Source organism: Takifugu flavidus, chromosome 8 (assembly GCF_003711565.1).
Source record: "Takifugu flavidus isolate HTHZ2018 chromosome 8, ASM371156v2, whole genome shotgun sequence".
In the NCBI taxonomy this organism is placed as follows: Eukaryota; Metazoa; Chordata; class Actinopteri; order Tetraodontiformes; family Tetraodontidae; genus Takifugu; species Takifugu flavidus.
Window position 1 is genome coordinate 283,627 of NC_079527.1, and position 18,308 is coordinate 301,934.

At 49.6% G+C, this 18,308-nt stretch overlaps 1 protein-coding gene across 4 annotated transcripts; it reads left to right on the forward strand.

Moving 5' to 3' along the window:
• The first annotated feature begins 799 nt into the window (after positions 1–799).
• Positions 800–18,298, forward strand: irak1 (interleukin-1 receptor-associated kinase 1). 4 transcript variants are annotated; one of them, XM_057041350.1, is made up of 15 exons: positions 801–1,118; positions 4,342–4,509; positions 4,573–4,683; positions 12,600–12,751; positions 12,834–13,007; positions 13,228–13,292; positions 14,371–14,482; positions 14,597–14,718; positions 14,801–15,002; positions 15,216–15,284; positions 15,363–15,450; positions 15,521–15,615; positions 16,027–16,597; positions 16,893–16,991; positions 17,073–18,298. In XM_057041350.1, the coding sequence occupies exons 1-15, from the start codon at positions 1,016–1,018 to the stop codon at positions 17,150–17,152; spliced, it is 2,211 nt and encodes a 736-aa protein (XP_056897330.1). In that variant the 5' UTR covers positions 801–1,015; the 3' UTR covers positions 17,153–18,298. The 4 variants fall into 4 exon arrangements, with proteins under 4 accessions (XP_056897327.1, XP_056897328.1, XP_056897329.1 ...); XM_057041347.1 differs by having other exon boundaries at positions 800–1,118; positions 15,216–15,450; XM_057041348.1 differs by having other exon boundaries at positions 800–1,118; positions 14,600–14,718; positions 15,216–15,450.
• The last annotated feature ends 10 nt before the right edge of the window (positions 18,299–18,308 follow it).

Sequence of the window (18,308 nt, forward strand, 5' to 3'; positions counted from 1 at the left end):
AGTGTTTAGTTAGGACCTCCTTTATCTATCTATCTATCTATCTATCTATCTATCTATCTATCTATCTATCTATCTATCTATCTGTCTGTCTGTCTGTCTGTCTGTCTGTCTGTCTGTCTGTCTGTCTATCTATCTATCTATCTATCTATCTATCTATCTATCTATCTATCTATCTATCTATCTATCTATCTATCTATCTTGACAACATGATAACACCATTTTAATACTTGCACAGCTAATCCATATTAAATTGAGTGAAAATGTTTCGTTTCTTCCAAAAAGAAAGGAATCCTTGATAACACCCTCTTCTGGATTGATGCTGTTATTTAATTGAAGGGTCAAAGGGATGTCGGATGCACATTTTTAACACATCTACATCCTCTTTTAGCATACATGTGTTGTTGAAGCTTGAGACCGTATTAGAGGAAGACTTCCTCTTTTTTTTTTTTTTTTTTAAAGTTTCTTAAACTATTTTAAGAACATTTAAATAGTTTTTCATGCTTTCTGTTTGTATGAATATGATAGAAACGGACAGGTGGACAGAAAAAGCAGGTATATTTTCAGAAATCTGGATGCTAAATAATCAATAAAGCAGCCTTGGCTCCAGCGTTAACCGCTACCCCGACAGGAAATCAGCGGTTATTAGAGAACGCTGACAGTTTAATGACACTTCAAGCCGATAAATACACACATGTTGTGTTATTTCCTCCCCAAGAATATTCTTTATTCCGTCACACTTTTATTTTCTAAACCACTTTCCCCCGGATCACCAACCGGAAGTGACTATTATTGCAGTGGGACCTGAACACGCGGCAGCGGAAGTAGAGGAGGACCCACACACGGACACGGAGTGTATTTGTAAAAAGTTTGTCAGGGGCTTTGACAGGTCTCGGTCCGGACTGCGGTCACACCCAGCGACCAGAATCTGGTGGGACCCATATTCGCTGTATGGCGGCTCGACTCGGCTGCTAGCTCGTTAGCTCGTTAGCTCCAGAGCGACTTTAGCTTTTTAAACATGTCCGTAGGAGACCAGTTTTTGTACGACCTGCCGCCCAGGGTCCTGTGGGAGTTCTGTCGAGTCATGGATGCACTGTCTGACCTGGACTGGACCCGCTTTGGTGAGTCACAACCGGCCTGGGAGGCAAGACAGGAGGAGTGACCGACAGGGGGAGCAAGACAAGAGGGGAGACAGGAGGCAATACGGGAGGCAAGACTGGAGGAGACACCGGCGGGGGAAGGCGAGACAGGAGGGGAGACGGGAGGGGAGACAGGTGGAGTGACCGACAGGGGGAGCAAGACAAGAGGGGAGTCAGGAGGCAAGACAGGAGGAGGGACAGGTGGAGTGACCGACAGGGGGAGCAAGACAGGAGGCAAGACAGGAGGAGACACAGGTGGGGGAAGGCGAGACAGGAGGAGGGACAGAAGGAGAGACAGGAGGCAAGACGGGAGGCAAGACATGAGGAGACATCGGCGGGGGAAGGCGAGACAGGAGGAGTGACCGACAGGGGGAGCAAGACAGGAGGGGAGACAGACGGCAAGACAGGAGGAGACATCGGCGGGGGAAGGCGAGACAGGAGGGGAGACCGGAGGAGTGACCGACGGGGAGCAAGACAGGAAGCAAGACAGGAGGAGACACTGGCGGGGGAAGGCGAGACAGGAGGAGGGACAGGAGGGGAGACAGGTGGAGTGACCGACCGGGGGAACAAGACAGGAGGGGAGACAGGATAAGACACCAGGCGAAGGCGAGACAGGAGGAGGGACAGAAGGAGAGACAGGAAGAGGGACAGGAGGAGGGACATCGGTCTATTTTGGGTCAAGATAAAATGCACTAGGAATCAGGGAAATCACGTATTTGCCCATCTTCACCCGTCAGTTATTGACCTTGTGGATCTCGGGAGGTTTTTCAGTGTTGAAAAAAGTCTGGACGGTTGTGAGACGTCTCTTAGCAGATGTTGCTGTGGAACCCAACAGAACAGGACTGCCTCTTCACTATGGCCACTTAGAGGAAGGGACAGACTTCTGTTGGCCGTCAGAACCAGGACTGAGTTTCTGTCATGTCCAGAGGTGCCTGGTGTCCCAGGAGGCTGCACCTGCCCACTCCTGGTGTCCCAGGAGGCTGCACCTGGACACTCCTGGTGTCCCTGGAGGCTGCACCTGGACACTCCTGGTGTCCCGGAAGGCTGCACCTGGACACTCCTTGTGTCCCAGGAGGCTGCACCTGGACACTCCTGGTGTCCCGGGAGGCTGCACCTGGACACTCCTGGTGTCCCGGGAGGCTGCACCTGGACACTCCTTGTGTCCCGGGAGGCTGCACCTGGACACTCCTGGTGTCCCGGGAGGCTGCACCTGGACACTCCTTGTGTCCCAGGAGGCTGCACCTGCCCACTCCTGGTGTCCCTGGAGGCTGCACCTGGACATCAGCCTTCTGCTTTAGGCCATCTTTATTGAATGTCCACATTGATGTCATGTTCTCTGGGTTCCAGTTCCTCCTTAGTGGATTTAAGTTTCAGATGAGGGTGAGAGGTGTTTTTGGATGGCAGGGTCCTGGAGTGGACCACACAGCTGACCATATGAAGGCTTTGCCCGGACTAGACCGGGGCCGTATCAGAAGATGGAGGCTGAGAATGGTCATTTAGACCTTGGTGGCCTCAGGTTGGTCCGTCTGGTGTTCAAACTCTTACTGATAGTATTATTCTTGGACCTGAACTACTGGAGACCAGAGGATTTGGTTACTGGTTTGGTCCAGTCTGAACAACTGTGAGCTACAAACCAGTAACAGCCCAGGTTGTAGCGGCAATCCTGACCCCCTCACCTGGTTACCACCATGGCGCTGTAGCTTCTGACTGGCTGCTCGGCCAGCTGTGATGTTCCTCAGGAACTGCTGTCGCTCTTTTGATGTTGCCGTGGTGTCGGTGGTTAGTAGGCGGTCCTGTTGCTGGTACCTAGCAGGACCGCTGTAGCGAGGCCACGCGTGCCCTGTAGAACACGCACAGGTGAGGTGGGGCTGCTTTCAGCCTCACCCTGGAGAAATCCCCGTGATGTCCGATAAGCTTCCGTTCTGGTTTTGATCAGATCAGAAAGGTGAACTTTCAACGGGCTGAGTCAGTGCAGCCGCTGACAGAGGAAGTTCATCATCTCAGCCTGATCTGGACAACAATTACTCCATTCTCTAGGTGTTTTCTCTGTGTTGGTTAGTTCCCCTTTTCTAACTTCTTTTCAAGAAAAAATATTGCCCATGTTCCATGATTCCACCCTGAGAAAATGGGACATCGTTTGAAAAAAGGTCACGTGACGCCTATTTAATGGCCTATTTAATGATTTTTTTGGAACGTGATGGTCCCTGGACCCAGCAACGCCGGTACCAGTCTTGGTGGCAGTAAGTGGCCTCGCTGTGGAGGGACCGACCCCCGGAGTTCCACCTTTGACGTCGGACGAGTGTTTGTTTTGGTGAAAACCTTGAAAGTCCAGCAGGGATGCTAGTTTAGCCTATTGCTGACACTAACTAAGGCAGATGAACCATCTATCTATCTACCTGCCTGCCTGCCTGCCTGCCTGCCTGCCTGCCTGCCTGTCTGCCTGCCTGTCGGCCTGCCTGTCCACCTGCCTGCCTGCCCAGCTGCCTGTCTGTCTGCCTGCCTGTCTGTCTGCCTGTCTGTCTGCTTACCTGCCCGTCTGCCTGCCTGCCTGTCTGTCTGCCTGACTGTGTGTCGGTCTGCCTGTGTGTCTGTCTGCCTGCCTGTGTGTCTGTCTGTCTGCCTGCCTGCCTGTCTGTCTGTCTGCCTGCCTGCCTGTGTGTCTGCCTGCCTGTCTGCCTGCCTGCCTGCCTGTGTGTCTGTCTGCCTGCCTGTCTGCCTGCCTGTGTGTCTGCCTGTGTTTTTGCCTGCCTGTCTGCCTGCCTGCCTGTGTGTCTGTCTGCCTGCCTGTCTGTCTGCCTGCCTGCCTGTGTGTCTGTCTGCCTGCCTGCCTGTCTGCCTTCCCGGTGTGTCTGTCTGCCTGCCTGCCTGCCTGCCTGCCTGCCTGTGTGTCTGTCTGTCTGTCTGCCTGCCTGTCTACCTGCCTGTGTGTCTGCCTGCCTGTCTGCCTGTGTGTCATGGCCTTGGCAGTGATTTTTTTTCTTGCTAAGTGACAGAAGTTCCTGTCACCCACATCTGCCTCAAGCCACAAGAAGGAAGTGAGTCTGCTGATGTGTAGCTTGAGTGCTGTGACCGGTGAAGCTTCCATGTTGTTGCAGTTTCTAATGTTCCCCAGGCCTGGTTGTATTTTAGAACTTCTGTCCCCTCAACTTCTGTCTTTCTGCTGGTCTGACTGACTGTGCGTCCATTGCCTGTGCCTCCCTTGTAGCCTCGATGGTACTCGACGACCAGACCGCTCTACGATTGGCTCAGAAGCAGGAGAAGCGGACTGACTGGGTGATGAACCAGTGGGAGATCAGGAACGGTCGAGTCGGTGAGCTGGTTAACCTGTTGGAAGGTCTGGAGCTGCTGCGTCCTCGGGATGTCATCCTGAAAGGTGGGATCTCCAGCCTAAACTGTGAGGAGTGTCATCCTATGGCTGATTTTTCTCTCGTTAAAGGAGTTTCCAGGCTGAAGCCTCCTCCTCCTCCTGCTGCTCCTCCTACTGCTCCTGCTGCTCCTAGGGTTCCGTCGCCACCTTTCAAATCACTTGGTGGACTGTCCACCGCAGGTACGGACACACACTCACTGTCACACAGATATTACACACTGCTAGATGGAGACTAACTAGATCAGGGGTCGGCAACCCAAAATGTTGAAAGAGCCATATTGGACCAAAAAAACAAGAAACAAATCTGTCTGGAGCCGCAAAAAATTAAAAGCCTTATATAGGGCTTATAATAAAGGCAACACATGCTGTAAGTGTCTATATTAGCTGTATTAGTCTACTTTCCAAATGATAAGTAGGCTACAAATATATAATGAGCATTCATGATGAAATGTTGAATTTCCCTGCAGTGCTTCCTGGAGAGAATGACGCACCTCGTGGCCAGTCTGCTGTACGATGGCGCTTTAAGTTTAACTTCCATTATAATGAGATGTTGAAATTAAATATTTATTATACACATTTATACAGCATTGGAAAACTTTAAGAATGTTTGTCACGTTTTTCCTCCTACAGAAATTATATTAAAACAATTTCCATTTTCTTTGACAAAGCTCCAGGGAGCCACTAAGGCGGCGCCAAAGAACCGCATGTGGCTCCAGAGCTGCGGGTTGCCGACCCCTCAACTAGATTAACTAACTAGATTAACAGGCTAATTAGATTAGACAGGAGTCATTACTCAGTGGGTGGTGTACTTTGTTACTGAACACAAGACTTTCCTCTTAGACCAACAAAGTTGTGCGGTATGGTACAGTACGGTATGGTCCAGTACGGTATGGTACAGTATGCTATGGTATGGTACAGTATGTATGGTATGGTACGATATGATACGGTATGGTACAGTATGCTATGGTATGGTACTGTATGGCACGGTATGGTACGATATGGTACAGTACGGTACTGTACTGTATGGTATGTACGGTAGGGTACTGTACAATATGGTACAGTATGGTAAGGTAGGGTACTGTATGGTACGATATGGTACAGTATGGTATGGTACAGTATGGTGCAATATGGTATGGTACTGTATGGTACGGCATGTACGGTAGGGTACTGTAAAATATGGTATGGTACGGCATGTACGGTAGGGTACTGTACAATATGGTATGGTATGGTACTTTACGGTAGGGTACAGTACGGTATGGTACAGTACGGTATGGTGAAGAGGTGACCAGGTCCACTGGGATCCCTCCTTCCTTGGTGGGTTCATGGATCTATTCACAGGACTGAGGCCGTTTTGGGGGCGGAGCCTTCATTCATTCCCATGAAAGTTGCTCAGTGGCTCATGAAGCAAAACAGGCACCACTTCCAGGTGTGAGAAAACGCTCCGTCCATGAACCTGCTGAGGTCTGCTTGTGGCTGCGCTGCAGCACACAGTGACAAGAGCCAGTCCAGGTAAATCAGTATGTGAAGGTGACCCTTAACTAGTTTAACCCAAGCCAAAGCCAGACCACCACTCCAGAGGTGTTAGACTGAGCAGCCTCCCTGGCGATGCAGCAAAAATCAGGCTGTAGTTGAGAGTTGAGGTCTGCTTCTTTGAAAGGGAACGCTCCTGTGTTGGCTGGTGGAGCCGCTAATGGGGAATCAATAGGTGACTATATTAACTTATTAACTATAGTAACACAAGGCAGGACATCGTGCTGGCTGTTAGTAATCAGAGAAACACATGTTCATAATTAAGCTTCGAACAAGCTGACTATTTTAATGTCTCTCCAGAATATTGAACGGATGTATTACAGAGAGATCCTCTCCTCGGCCAGCTGCTTTGAACGTTTCACGTAATAACTGATTTATTCATAGCCACGATCAGAAATATATATTAAAAACGGTGAACCTAGCAAAGACCTTAAGACTGTTAAAACATCGATGCGTATTTGACTGAATTATTTCAGAAGACAAACATGATGAATAAGCTCATCTCTAGCACCTTGGCAAGCCTGTGTGGGACGCCAACCTGCAGCCAGGCTCGGTGCCGAGCCTTCACAACGTAAAGACTAATCCGGTAGAACTGACAATTTAAATAAGGGCATTCAAAAAGTCCTTACAAACCCTTTATTTGCTGAGTTATACACGTCTCCTTTTCCACGTTACCTATGGGAAAAGGTCTTTTTGGGTCTGACAGAAGCTGACACCATCTTTGCAGTACCTCTGCTTGGCCAGCAGGGGCTCTAGGGGAGCTTCCGGTGTCCAGTCCTCTGAATAGATCCATGAAACCACCAAGGAACGAGGGAACCCAGTGGACCTGTGGCCTGCCAGGTAGGAAAGGAGTCCCGGCTGGATTGGGGCCCTTGAGGACCGGGTTGGGACACCCCTGGAATGGTGTGTGTATGGTGTCATAGGGTGTTTATGGTATTGTAGGGTGTAAGATTCATGGTATGGGGTTTATAGTAAGATGTTTATGGTATGGTGTGTGCGTGGGGTGTGTGTAGTACCTCAGTCTTAGTACCTCGTGCCTCCACGGTGGCGCAGCAGTGTATCAACGCAACTCCTCAGCCGTCTATAATGTATGGACCTGAGACACGTGTGTGTGACCATATAGACGTATATGGACGTTAGACGTGTGTGTGACCATATAGACGTATATGGACGTTAGACACGTGTCTGTGACCTTATAGACGTATATGGACGTTAGACGTGTGTGACCATATATGTGTCACCTTCCTTTTATCTCTAAAGTTCTTGAGAAGGTGGTGATGACTCAGTTACTGGAGCACCTGCAGAGAAACAGCCTGTTTGAGATGTTTCAGTCAGGCTTTAGAGCTCATCACAGCACAGAAACAGCACTTCTTAAAGTTACTAATGATCTTCTCATAGCTTCAGATCATGGACTGTTCTCTATGCTGGTTCTGCTGGACCTTAGTGCTGCTTTTGATCCAGTTGATCACAGCATCCTGTTACAGAGACTGGAACATGTGATTGGGATTAAAGGGACAGCACTAGACTGGTTTGGATCATATTTATCTGATAGATACCAGTTTGCTCATGTCCATGGTGTTCCCTCCTCATACAGTAGGGTTAGCCATGGAGTTCCTCAAGGTTCTGTACTTGGACCAATCCTCTTCACCTTCTACATGCTTCCCTTAGGGAACATTATTCGGAAGCATGGGATAAATTTTCATTGTTATGCTGATGACACTCAGCTTTATTTATCCATGAAACCAGAGGAGACAGAGAAGTTAGTGAAGCTTCAGACCTGTCTTAAAGACATAAAGTCCTGGATGTCTTCAAATTTCCTCCTTAAACCAGGAAAAACTGAGGTCATGGTGTTTGGTCCTGAACCTCTCAGGGATAGATTAGATCACATGATCACTCTATATGGTATCTCATTAACATCTAGTCTCTCTGTGAGGAATCTAGGAGTAACTTTTGATCAAAATCTCTCCTTCAACTCACACATTAAATTAGTCTCTAGAAGTGCCTTTTTTCACCCGAAGAACATCATAAGGATCAGAAAACTACTGACCCACCATGATGCTGAAAAGTTAGTCCATGCATTTGTTACTTACAGGCTGGACTATTGTAATTCTTTATTATCAGGGTGTCCAAACAACTCTTTAAGAAGCCTCCAGTTGATCCAAAATGCTGCAGCCAGAGTTCTGACAGGTATTGACAAAAGAGATCACATAACTCCTGTAATGGCGTCTCTTCATTGGCTGCCCGTTAAATTTAGAATGATTTTTAAAACCCTTCTTTTGACCTACAAGGTCCTCAGAGGCCTAGCTCCATCCTACCTGGAGGAGCTAGTGACACCTTATCAGCCCAATAGACCGCTCCGCTCTCAGAATGCTGGTCTACTTGTGGTTCCCAGAGTCTCTTGGAGTAGAATGGGGGCCGAGCATTTAGCTACCAGGCCCCCCTGCTATGGAACCAGCTCCCTTGACCATATAGATGTATATGGACGTTAGATGTGTGTGTGTGACCTTATAGACCAGGGGTGGGGAACCTTTTTCATATCGAGGGCCATTTCAATTTTTATAAAGTCCTCCGAGGGCCATACTATTACGAACACATAGCTAGGGATGCAAAAAAAAGACAAAAAAAAGTCTATAACCACTGTGTTACTAAGTCTCATGATTGCTGCATTTGAGTTTGAATTATTTATTTAACACACATGCATATAAAATCACCAAAAAAAATAGAATAAAATGACAAACAAGTAAAATATGTTTTCATGATCATACAAAACAATAAAAAAAGAGGTGCAGAGTTGAGGCAAGAGACCAGTAAGGGCCTGTTCGAGGCCTCTACTCACAAAAACTGCAATACAACAAGATAATCAAGAAAATAAATTAAAAGAAAGAAAGATAAAGACAATAATAACAACTAGAAAGCACTCGGAGAGCGCAGACCTCCGCCAAGCGCAACAATTCCTGGCATATTGTGATTTCCACCATAAATATTAGTCCCACATATACTTTGACTACATATTTAGATTCCTTGACCATAAAAACATACCGTTAGCCACTGGAATCATAACAATATATGTCTTAGTTAAGTAGTTATTCACGAAAAAAAATTCACACTTTGAAACAATTTTACGTTGTCCGGCGCGAGCGCCTCAGCGGCGGCTACGAGGCACGTTCACGTGAGGTTTCAGCTTCGTGGCTATTAATTCACTCATCACAAAACTTGCACGCGTAATATTCTCTCTGTCGGTACATGGTCGTGTGAAAGCTGCTTGTTGAGCCTCCAAACTCCGACGAAGAGCGTTAATTTTATCCAAACGCATCTGTCCTTTCAACTCGTCGAGTTTAGCGTGTTTTGCTACGCATTTTTCGTCCGTGTCAATCAGTCCAGCCCACTACGTACATCACATGCTGTGTTCACTGACCCTGACCTTGACTCGGACATAACATAACCGTCTGTTTTATCTCAGAAAACGGGAAAATATTTCCTCTTGTTACGAAAGAAATTTCAGGACACGAAAGGCAAAAATACGCTACCGCTGCTACTCGCAGCTCGCGGAGTTTAGCGAACGGTCCCACTGTATAAGTGCACATATAAAATATAAAAATCTTATTGCGTTGCGGGCCGGTAGAAATGGTCTCGTAGGCCGTATACGGCCCGGAGGCCGGGGGTTCCCCACCCCTGTTATAGACGTATATGGACATTAGACGTGTGTGTGACCTTATAGACGTATATGGACGTTAGACGTGTGTGTGACTTTATAGACCAGGGGTGTCCAAACTTTTTGCAAAGAGGGCCAGATTTGATAACGTAAAGATGCCCGGGGGCCAGTAGATCCTTCTGATGTTTTTTTTAACCAGAAACGTTACATGCAAATGTACACTATTATAAAACAATTTTCATTGTCACAATTCTCTTTATTTTTCAAATGGCAGTGTAACCAAATATAAGCCACTCAGGCAGACGTGAACAACTCTAAAAACACAATTCTGCCTTTAATTCACATCTGGAGAGTCAGATAATATTGAACACTGAACTGTATGGAATACCTTAAATTTCCATGAGTTTGATAAATGTAATGCAAAGTTGTCTGTTATCATTCAAGTTTAAAACAAGTAAATTTTGCTCTTGTCTTTTACAAGATCTTTCAGAGTAATAGTTTGTGTCACATTTACAAGTACACAACATCAACAGTTATAACCAAAATCTTATTCAAGAAAAAATGAAAAAAGTGCCATAAGTCCAAGTGCGTAAGTTTGCTTTTGGCTTTTCACTGTTAATAGTGACGGATTCAAAACATTCAATTACAGATTGATCAAGAAACCAATAACTTGCTGAAACTAATGAGAAGGGTGATGCTGAGATCTGGATTTCAGTAAAGAGGCCAGGTCTGGTTTGAGGGAAGTAGTTGAGATGCGTAAAATGTCACGTAAGTGGGAGTCACTTAGTTTTGCCCTCAGTCGGTTCTTGTTTAAGTTCATGACAGAGAATGTCTGCTCACACAAATATGTGGAGCCGAATAAGCTCAGCATTTTCTTAGCAAATGTTTGCATTTCTGGAAAACTGCCTTTATCCAGCTGCCCGTAAAAGTCAACAAGCGAAAGCTGCTGGTGTTTGCCGTGCCGCTCATCATCACACTGCAGCTCGATGAGCTCCAGCTGCAGCTGTGGAGGAGCATCATCAGGGTCCACGGAGAAGGGAGAAGAGAAAAGCAACATGTCCTTTTCAATAACGGAAAATTTCCCGAAAGCGTTTGTTAAATTCCATTGAAAGAGACGCGATAGCGGTTGCGTAAGTCATCATTTGCACACCGATGTTGTCCTGTGGGAAACTGTCGATCACCTCTTTTAAAGCTGGGAAGTGCGCGGTGCGGGGCTCTGTTTGGGACAAGTGTCTTTGGAAACGTTGCAGCTTGGTTCCAAAGGCCTTGATGTGAGCGTACAGCTGGCTCACCACTGCATCCTGTCCTTGCAGATTAACATTCAGCGCATTCAGATGCTTCGTTATGTCAACCATAAACGCCAAATCTGCCAGCCATACAGGATCGGACAGTTCTTCCATCGGTTGCCCCTTTTCACCCAAAAAACGTCCAATTTCCCCTCTGAGAGAGAAAAATCGCTGCAATGCGGACCCCCGACTTGGCCACCTCACATCGTTGTGATATATTACGTCTCCGTATTGAGCCTGAATGTCAAGCAAGAACTGCTGAAACTGTCGGTGGTGTAGAGCTTTAGAGCGAATAGAATTAATTGCCTTTACCACTGGTTTCATAACATTATCAAATTTGAGATGTTTGGCGCAGACAGCCTGCTGGTGAATTATACAGTGAAGTTTAATAGCGTTACCGCCTTCGTCGGTGACTTTATTGCAGATCAGTGTGGACAATCCACTTCGCTCACCAGCCATGGCAGGCGCACCATCGGTAATGATCCCAGAAACTTTACTCCATGGTAGTTTCAGTTCATCAACAGCTTCACAAACAGAAACGAAAAAATCTGTTCCTCTGGTTTGGCCTTTAAGGCTTTGGAGGTCAAGCAGCTCCTCTGTTACCTTCATGTTGTCATCAACTCCTCTTAAAAAAATCAAGAGCTGTGCAGTGTCAGATGCATCGGTGCTTTCATCGCAGGCTCATGAGAAATAATCAAAAGCCACTCCCTTGTCCCCCAGTTGTCTCTTAACATCTGATGATATGTCCTCGATTCTCCGTGCCACAGTGTTACGTGCCAGGCAAACATTCATAAATTCTTGCGTCTTCTCCGGGCAAACATTCTCCACCGTTTTCATGACACAGTCTTTGATAAATGTAGCTTCAGAAAAAGGTTTGCCATGTTTAACTATTATCATGGCCACTTCGTAGCTTGCTTTGGTGATACTTTACTTTGACTCACAGGCCCGCGTGAAGAATCGCTGTTGTGATGCCAGAGCAGCTTGGAGTTGTTTCACTTTTTCAGCGCGGTCACTGCCTGTTAGCTTGTCGTATGTGTTAGCATGTTTAGTTTGATAGTGACTCTTTATGTTAAAGTCTTTGAACAAGGCCACAGTCTCTTGACAAATAAGACAAACACAATTGCCTCGATTTTCAGGAAAGAAGTACTGTAATTCCCATCTTTCTTGAAAGTGGCGTCCCTCACTATCAACTTTCCTCTTTTTCTTTGCGGTCGCCATGACTAATAAGCGGAGAAGGGTTTACGGCAAGGACGCAGAGCCAGACAGCATTACAGTGGTGCTGCCACCATGTGGTGAAAGGAGGAATTACATGTTAGTGATTTATTTATTCTGTTAGTGCCAGCGGGCCATAAATAATACATTATAAGACTGAAGTTGCGGCCGTATGAAATCTTACCGAGGGCCGTGATTGGCCCCCGGGCCGGACTTTGGACATGCCTGTTATAGACGTATATGGACGTTAGACGTGTGTGTGACCTGATAGACGTATATGGATGTTAAACGTGTGTGTGACCTTATAGACGTTTATGGACGTTAGACGTGTGTGTGACCTTATAGACGTATATGGACGTTAGACGTGTGTGTGTGTGAGCTTATAGACGCTGTGTTGTGCATGTCCATACTGACAGCTGCATCTGGTGTTTCCACTCAACCTCCAAATGGGACTGTTTGTCTAGTTCATAAAGTAGAAGGAAAAGAACTGCCCAGACCTGCCCCACCTCCCTCCAGGCTTCTGTCAGAGGTACAAGAACCGAGCCCTCTTGGTCGACCACACACTCAGGTAACACACACACACACACACACACACAGAAAAAAGGCGTCCATGTTGTTCTAAAGATGCATGTGCTGATGTCGTCCCCTAGCCCTCCGTGGCAGAGGTGTCCTGTAGCAGTGGCCTGATGTGCTGGTCATATGAAGAGGTGCATGCTGGGACAAAGGGGTTCTCGCCCACCCTTGAGGTGGGAGAGGGGGGGTTTGGGGTAGTGTACAAAGCAACCCTGAGTAACACCGTCTGCGCTGTGAAGGTTCTGAAAGAGGTGAGTGGCAGCGCTGGGGCTGTTCATGGGGGATGCCGGTCTTCCTCTATAGTGGCTGTGCTGGTCCACATGGGACACTTTTAAAGTGCAGACATTTGCTGTGTCTCTGTGTAGATCCATGAGTATCCTTCCATGTTAGCATAAACATCTGCCAAACCTCTAAGAAAACTCTGCTGAGGGTTGAAAGGTGGACAGTGATGGACTGTTTTGGTTCCTACAGGACCGCCTGCTGGATTGGAAAGTCCTGAATCAGAGTTTTCAGACAGAAATGGAGAAGCTGTCAAAGTAAGTAGTGGTGAGCATCATGAAGGTGTGTCAGTGGTGAAGAAAGCTGCTAAAGACTCAACTCACGTCACAGAGATAAGAGCTGGGCCGGGCCAGGCTGGACCAGGCTGGGCCGGGTTGCCAGTGAGGCTGACTGACCATGTCAACAAACTGGTGCCCAACTAGTGGAGATCCTTAATCCATCACGTCCTTAAAGGCTGAGGTGTCACAGCGCGACCACACCTCCCACACCACCCAGGGCAGGCAGAACCCCGGCCAGACCTCCTGTTCTGGCCTCACCCAGGGTAGGCAGAACCCCGCCCAGACCTCCTGGTCTGGCCACACCCAGGCAGGGAGAACCCCGCCCAGACCTCCTGTTCTGGCCTCACCCAGGGCAGGGAGAACCCCGCCCAGACCTCCTGTTCTGGCCTCACCCAGGGCAGGCAGAACCCCGCCCAGACCTCCTGGTCTGGCCACACCCAGGGCAGGGAGAACCCCGCCCAGACCTCCTGTTCTGGCCTCACCCAGGGCAGGCAGAACCCCGCCCAGACCTCCTGGTCTGGCCACACCCAGGGCAGGGAGAACCCCGCCCAGACCTCCTGTTCTGGCCTCACCCAGGGCAGGGAGAACCCCGCCCAGACCTCCTGTTCTGGCCTCACCCAGGGCAGGGAGAACCCTGCCCAGACCTCCTGTTCTGGCCTCACCCAGGGCAGGCAGAACCCCGCCCAGACCTCCTGGTCTGGCCACACCCAGGGCAGGGAGAACCCCGCCCAGACCTCCTGTTCTGGCCTCACCCAGGGCAGGAGAACCCTGCCCAGACCTCCTGGTCTGGCCTCACCCAGGGCAGGCAGAACCCCGCCCAGACCTCCTGGTCTGGCCTCACCCAGGGCAGGGAGAACCCTGCCCAGACCTCCTGGTCTGGCCTCACCCAGGGCAGGCAGAACCCCGCCCTGACCTCCTGGTCTGAGCTGCAGCATTGATTAGCCTGCTTTTAGCTTCTTCACCTCCCCCAGACTGGACTTGAAGTGACACCAGAGCAGAGCTGAACGTGAGGGGTGACAAACACAACGAGATCCTTTTAATGTGTTTTCTCCTTCAGGTTCAGGCACCCGAACATTGTGGATCTGCTGGGTTTCAGTAAAGGACCAGGAACAGTGTGTCTGATCTACAGCTACATGGAGAACAAGTCACTGGAGCACAAACTGCACAATGTAACACACACACACACACACACACAGGAACACACAGAAACACACAGCCGTATGAGTGGACCTATGCATGACAGGCGGTTGTAATGTGTGTGTGTGTGTGGGGGGGGGGATCAGCAGAGCTCCTACTTGTCCTGGTCCCAGAGAGTCAGTGTTGTGACCGAAGCCTCAACGGCCCTGCAGTTCCTTCACAGCCCCCCCAGTGGAAACACACCCCTCATCCATGGGGACGTGAAGAGGTCAGCATCACAAATGGTCTCCCCTGTTGAACTTTGTGTTTTGGTGAAGAACGTTCCTCTGATAGCTCGACTGTCTCGGCAGCTCAAATATCCTGTTGGACCACCACATGACCGCTAAGCTGGGCGACTTTGGCCTGGCTCGCTTCGCTCCTAGACCCTCGCCATCTGAGACGAAGCCGCTCGGCCGCACCACCACCATCAGAGGAACGCTGGCTTACCTTCCTCATGAATACGTGAGGACTGGGAAGCTGGGCACGGTTGTGGACGTGTACAGCTTCGGCGTGGTGAGGGTTCCTCTGTGGGCCGCTGGTAGACCTAACGGTTGAAAGGGGGACTGGTGGGCCAGTCCGGGATTATTGAAACTCTGAAAGCTGTCAGTCGGTCGGCCCGCCTTTGGTTCTGGAACCAAACGTCTGTGTTGGCTGAGCTTTGTTTGGTGCTGTCTGTGCTTCTAGTCGTGACCATGAGCTTTCCTCCAACATTCCTGCTTGTTTCAGGTGCTGCTGGAAGTCTTAACGGGTCGTCGCGCGCTGGAGGAAGACCAAGATTTGGGACAAAAATACCTGGTCAGAGGACACGTTGATACACTGTGTCTTGACCACCAGTCTGACGTTCTCTTCTCCATGTTGTGTGTGGATGTGCAGAAGGACCTGGTGGAAGAAATCAGGGAGAGTCCTTCTGGTTCTCCTGAAGAAAGTTGGAGAAAACAGCTGGATCACCGGCTGTTGGCGGGTAAGAACGCGTTTGTGTTGCTCCTGATTTCAAGTCACCTGGTCACGTTCCACTGCTGCTGTGTCTGCAGAGGGCGCCACTGAGCCTGCTGGGTGGATGGAGATGGTGGCGCTGGCCTGCAGATGTCTGGCAAACAACAGGAAGGGGAGACCAGCCATGGCAGAAGTCAGGGACGCTCCTTTGTTGATGCACCTCTGTCCCTCCATCTGTCCCTCCATGCATGTGCTGTTCCTCATGTGCTGTTCCTCATGCTCTGTTCCTCTCCTGCTGTTCCTCTCCTGCTGTTCCTCATGCCCTGCTCCTCATGTGCTGTTCCTCTCCTGCTGCTCCTCATGCCCTGCTCCTCATGTGCTGTTCCTCTCCTGCTGTTCCTCATGCCCTGCTCCTCATGTGCTGTTCCTCTCCTGCTGTTCCTCTCCTGCTGTTCCTCATGCCCTGCTCCTCATGTGCTGTTCCTCTTGTGCTGTTCCTCTCCTGCTGTTCCTCTCCTGCTGTTCCTCTCCTGCTGCTCCTCTCGTGCTGTTCCTCTCCTGCTGTTCCTCTCCTGCTGCTCCTCATGTGCTGTTCCTCTTCCAGGTCTTTGACAAACTTCAGGATATCAACACCCTGGTGAAGAGGAGCAGTCCTCACATGGACCCTAGTGGTGCATGTCTCTCTAAAGAGCTGTCTAAACTGGGACCACTGGAGGACACCTACCAGCCTGCCCAGTCCTCTCAGTCATCATCCTGCTCCTCTTCCTGCTCCCTCCAGTCTCCCCACAGACTCCGTTCTCCTTCGTCCCACGTCTCCAGCTCTTCTTCCTGCTCCCCATCCCCCTCCTCCTTCGCTGGTCCCTGTGAAACTGACGAGAGCCGAGGCTTTTCCCAGTATGACCTTCAGTCCAAACTAAGAACTAATGGGACAGCTTTCAGATGCGTCAGTCCATCCACCAAAGACCGACACCAGAGTCCAACAGCCTCCCTTGATGCCAAGTCCCACCAGGCTTCTGTCCCCACTGAAGAACACTACAGCCTCCCTCTGCAGCCCAGTGGTACCAGTCATGTCTCCAGTACAGGGAGGTGTGTGGAGCCAGACCACAGAGGACACCACCCAGCTGGGCTCTGTGGTGTCCTCAAGCCCCTGTCTCCAGTCAGGACACCTGTCTCAGGTAGGTCCTGCCACGTTTTGGGGTTTAGTTAAGGTCGGGCTAAAAGCAGAGCATCCTAGCGGGGGCGCCGCCTGTGGTCCCGGCCCGCGGTCTGCATCAGGGGACCGTTACACAGGTGTCTGGAAAACGGTGTCACGGAGGTGTGGCACACTGTAGAGGTGTCCTCTGTGGGCCAGGCCATGAAGACGGTCCTGGAGGGAACCATTGGACAGAGACTGGGACTGTGTGCACAGGCTGCTTCTAATTTACCTGTGTGTGCGTGCGTGCGTGTGCGCGTGTGTGTGTGTGTGTGCAGTCCTTATGAATCCCAGTAAGCAGCATCTTCTACAGAAGAAGACGCTGTATGAAGAGGGACGGATCGAGACCCCTGAGCTGCTCTCATCTGAGGATATCTGTGCGTCACCTGTGCTCAAACCAACATCCTGTCGCCGTCCCGCTGCCGTGGCCTCTCACTTCTGTCTTGTGTGGTTCTCAGATGGAGGGACCAGCTCTGTGGCTCTGACAGGACCGGAGGAGAGTGACGAGCAGGACTGGCTGCCCGCTCAGCGCCAGTGATGGCGGCCGGGGACGGCAGAGCCGCCACCTGAGACCACCAGAGGCCACCTGAGACCACCTGCAGATGCCAAAGACCACCCGAGGTCGCCAAAGACCACCTGAGGCCGCCTGCTCGGACTTCCATTTGCTCCTCACGGCTGAAACTGCGTGAAATGCAGCATTTGTCATTGTTGTCGGGGTGAAAACGACCGTTTTTGTGTGTCTTAATTGGGATCAATGTGTGTCCACTCCAGGTGATGGCGAGCACGCACAGGTGCACCACCAGGGGGCGCTGACGCCACCCTGGAATATTATTTATTCCTGTTTTTGACAGATTCCTGACCAAATACGTGATACTGTTGCTTTTTATGCTCGGCAGTATCAGATCTGACCACTGAGCTCTGCCACCCGGAGCCTTTAGACTAGATATTATTGTCTGTTTCACACCACCTGTCCGCCGCATTTCCAGCGCTGGCCTGTAGGCAGCGCCCTGGTCCCGCCGCCGGAAACATGGCGTCGTCCTGAGCGGCATGAGAAGATGTGTTTGTGTTGTTTTTACATGCATTTTGTCCGGATATTTTCATCCTAGAGTAGCGGCGATTCGGCGGCTATTGCTATAATCACGAGTAAGTACAGTAAAGAGGGAAGAAACGCTCCCGGTTGATCCGCGGCAGGTTGAAGCAGCTGCCGCTCCGACCCGCCGCGCATCGAGCCACATTAGCTTCGCTAGGCTAGTTCACAACAAGGAGTAAATCATCATTTCAAGATATAAGCGTCGTTTTTCGGTTGTGGGGCGGCTGATTAGCGCTGTTTCAGCGCCTTCATACACCCAGGACTGCTCTTACATCGCGTTCCCCATAGCTAGCGGCTAATGGAGGCTATCCGGTCGCAGTGTTGTGAGATGCTAATGGTTAATGCGGAATAAAGCCCCCCAGATCCCGCCGATAAAAGACGATGTACGGAGTAGTGGGACGTGTGTTGGTGGTTTGAGAGCATAACGTGTTAACAAATGGGTTAAATAGCATTAACTTATGTGGCTAACGTGTACCATTGTTGTTAGCATGTTAGTGGTGTTGAGCAGAAATATGGAATGACTGTCTGGTTATTTCTTTCATTAAACCACATCTGACCAAATGACGTAAGAAAATAAAAAGTTGCTTTATTCTGGTTTGTTGTC

Coding starts and splice junctions, on each gene's coding strand:
- irak1 (XM_057041347.1), top strand. CDS start 1,016: ATGTCCGTAGGAGACCAGTTTTTGTACGACCTGCCGCCCAGGGTCCTG. Junction 15,616..16,026: donor GGAGACCAGCCATGGCAGAA/GTCAGGGACGCT, acceptor TTCCTCTTCCAG/GTCTTTGACAAACTTCAGGA. Junction 16,992..17,072: donor GCTCTCATCTGAGGATATCT/GTGCGTCACCTG, acceptor TGTGGTTCTCAG/ATGGAGGGACCAGCTCTGTG.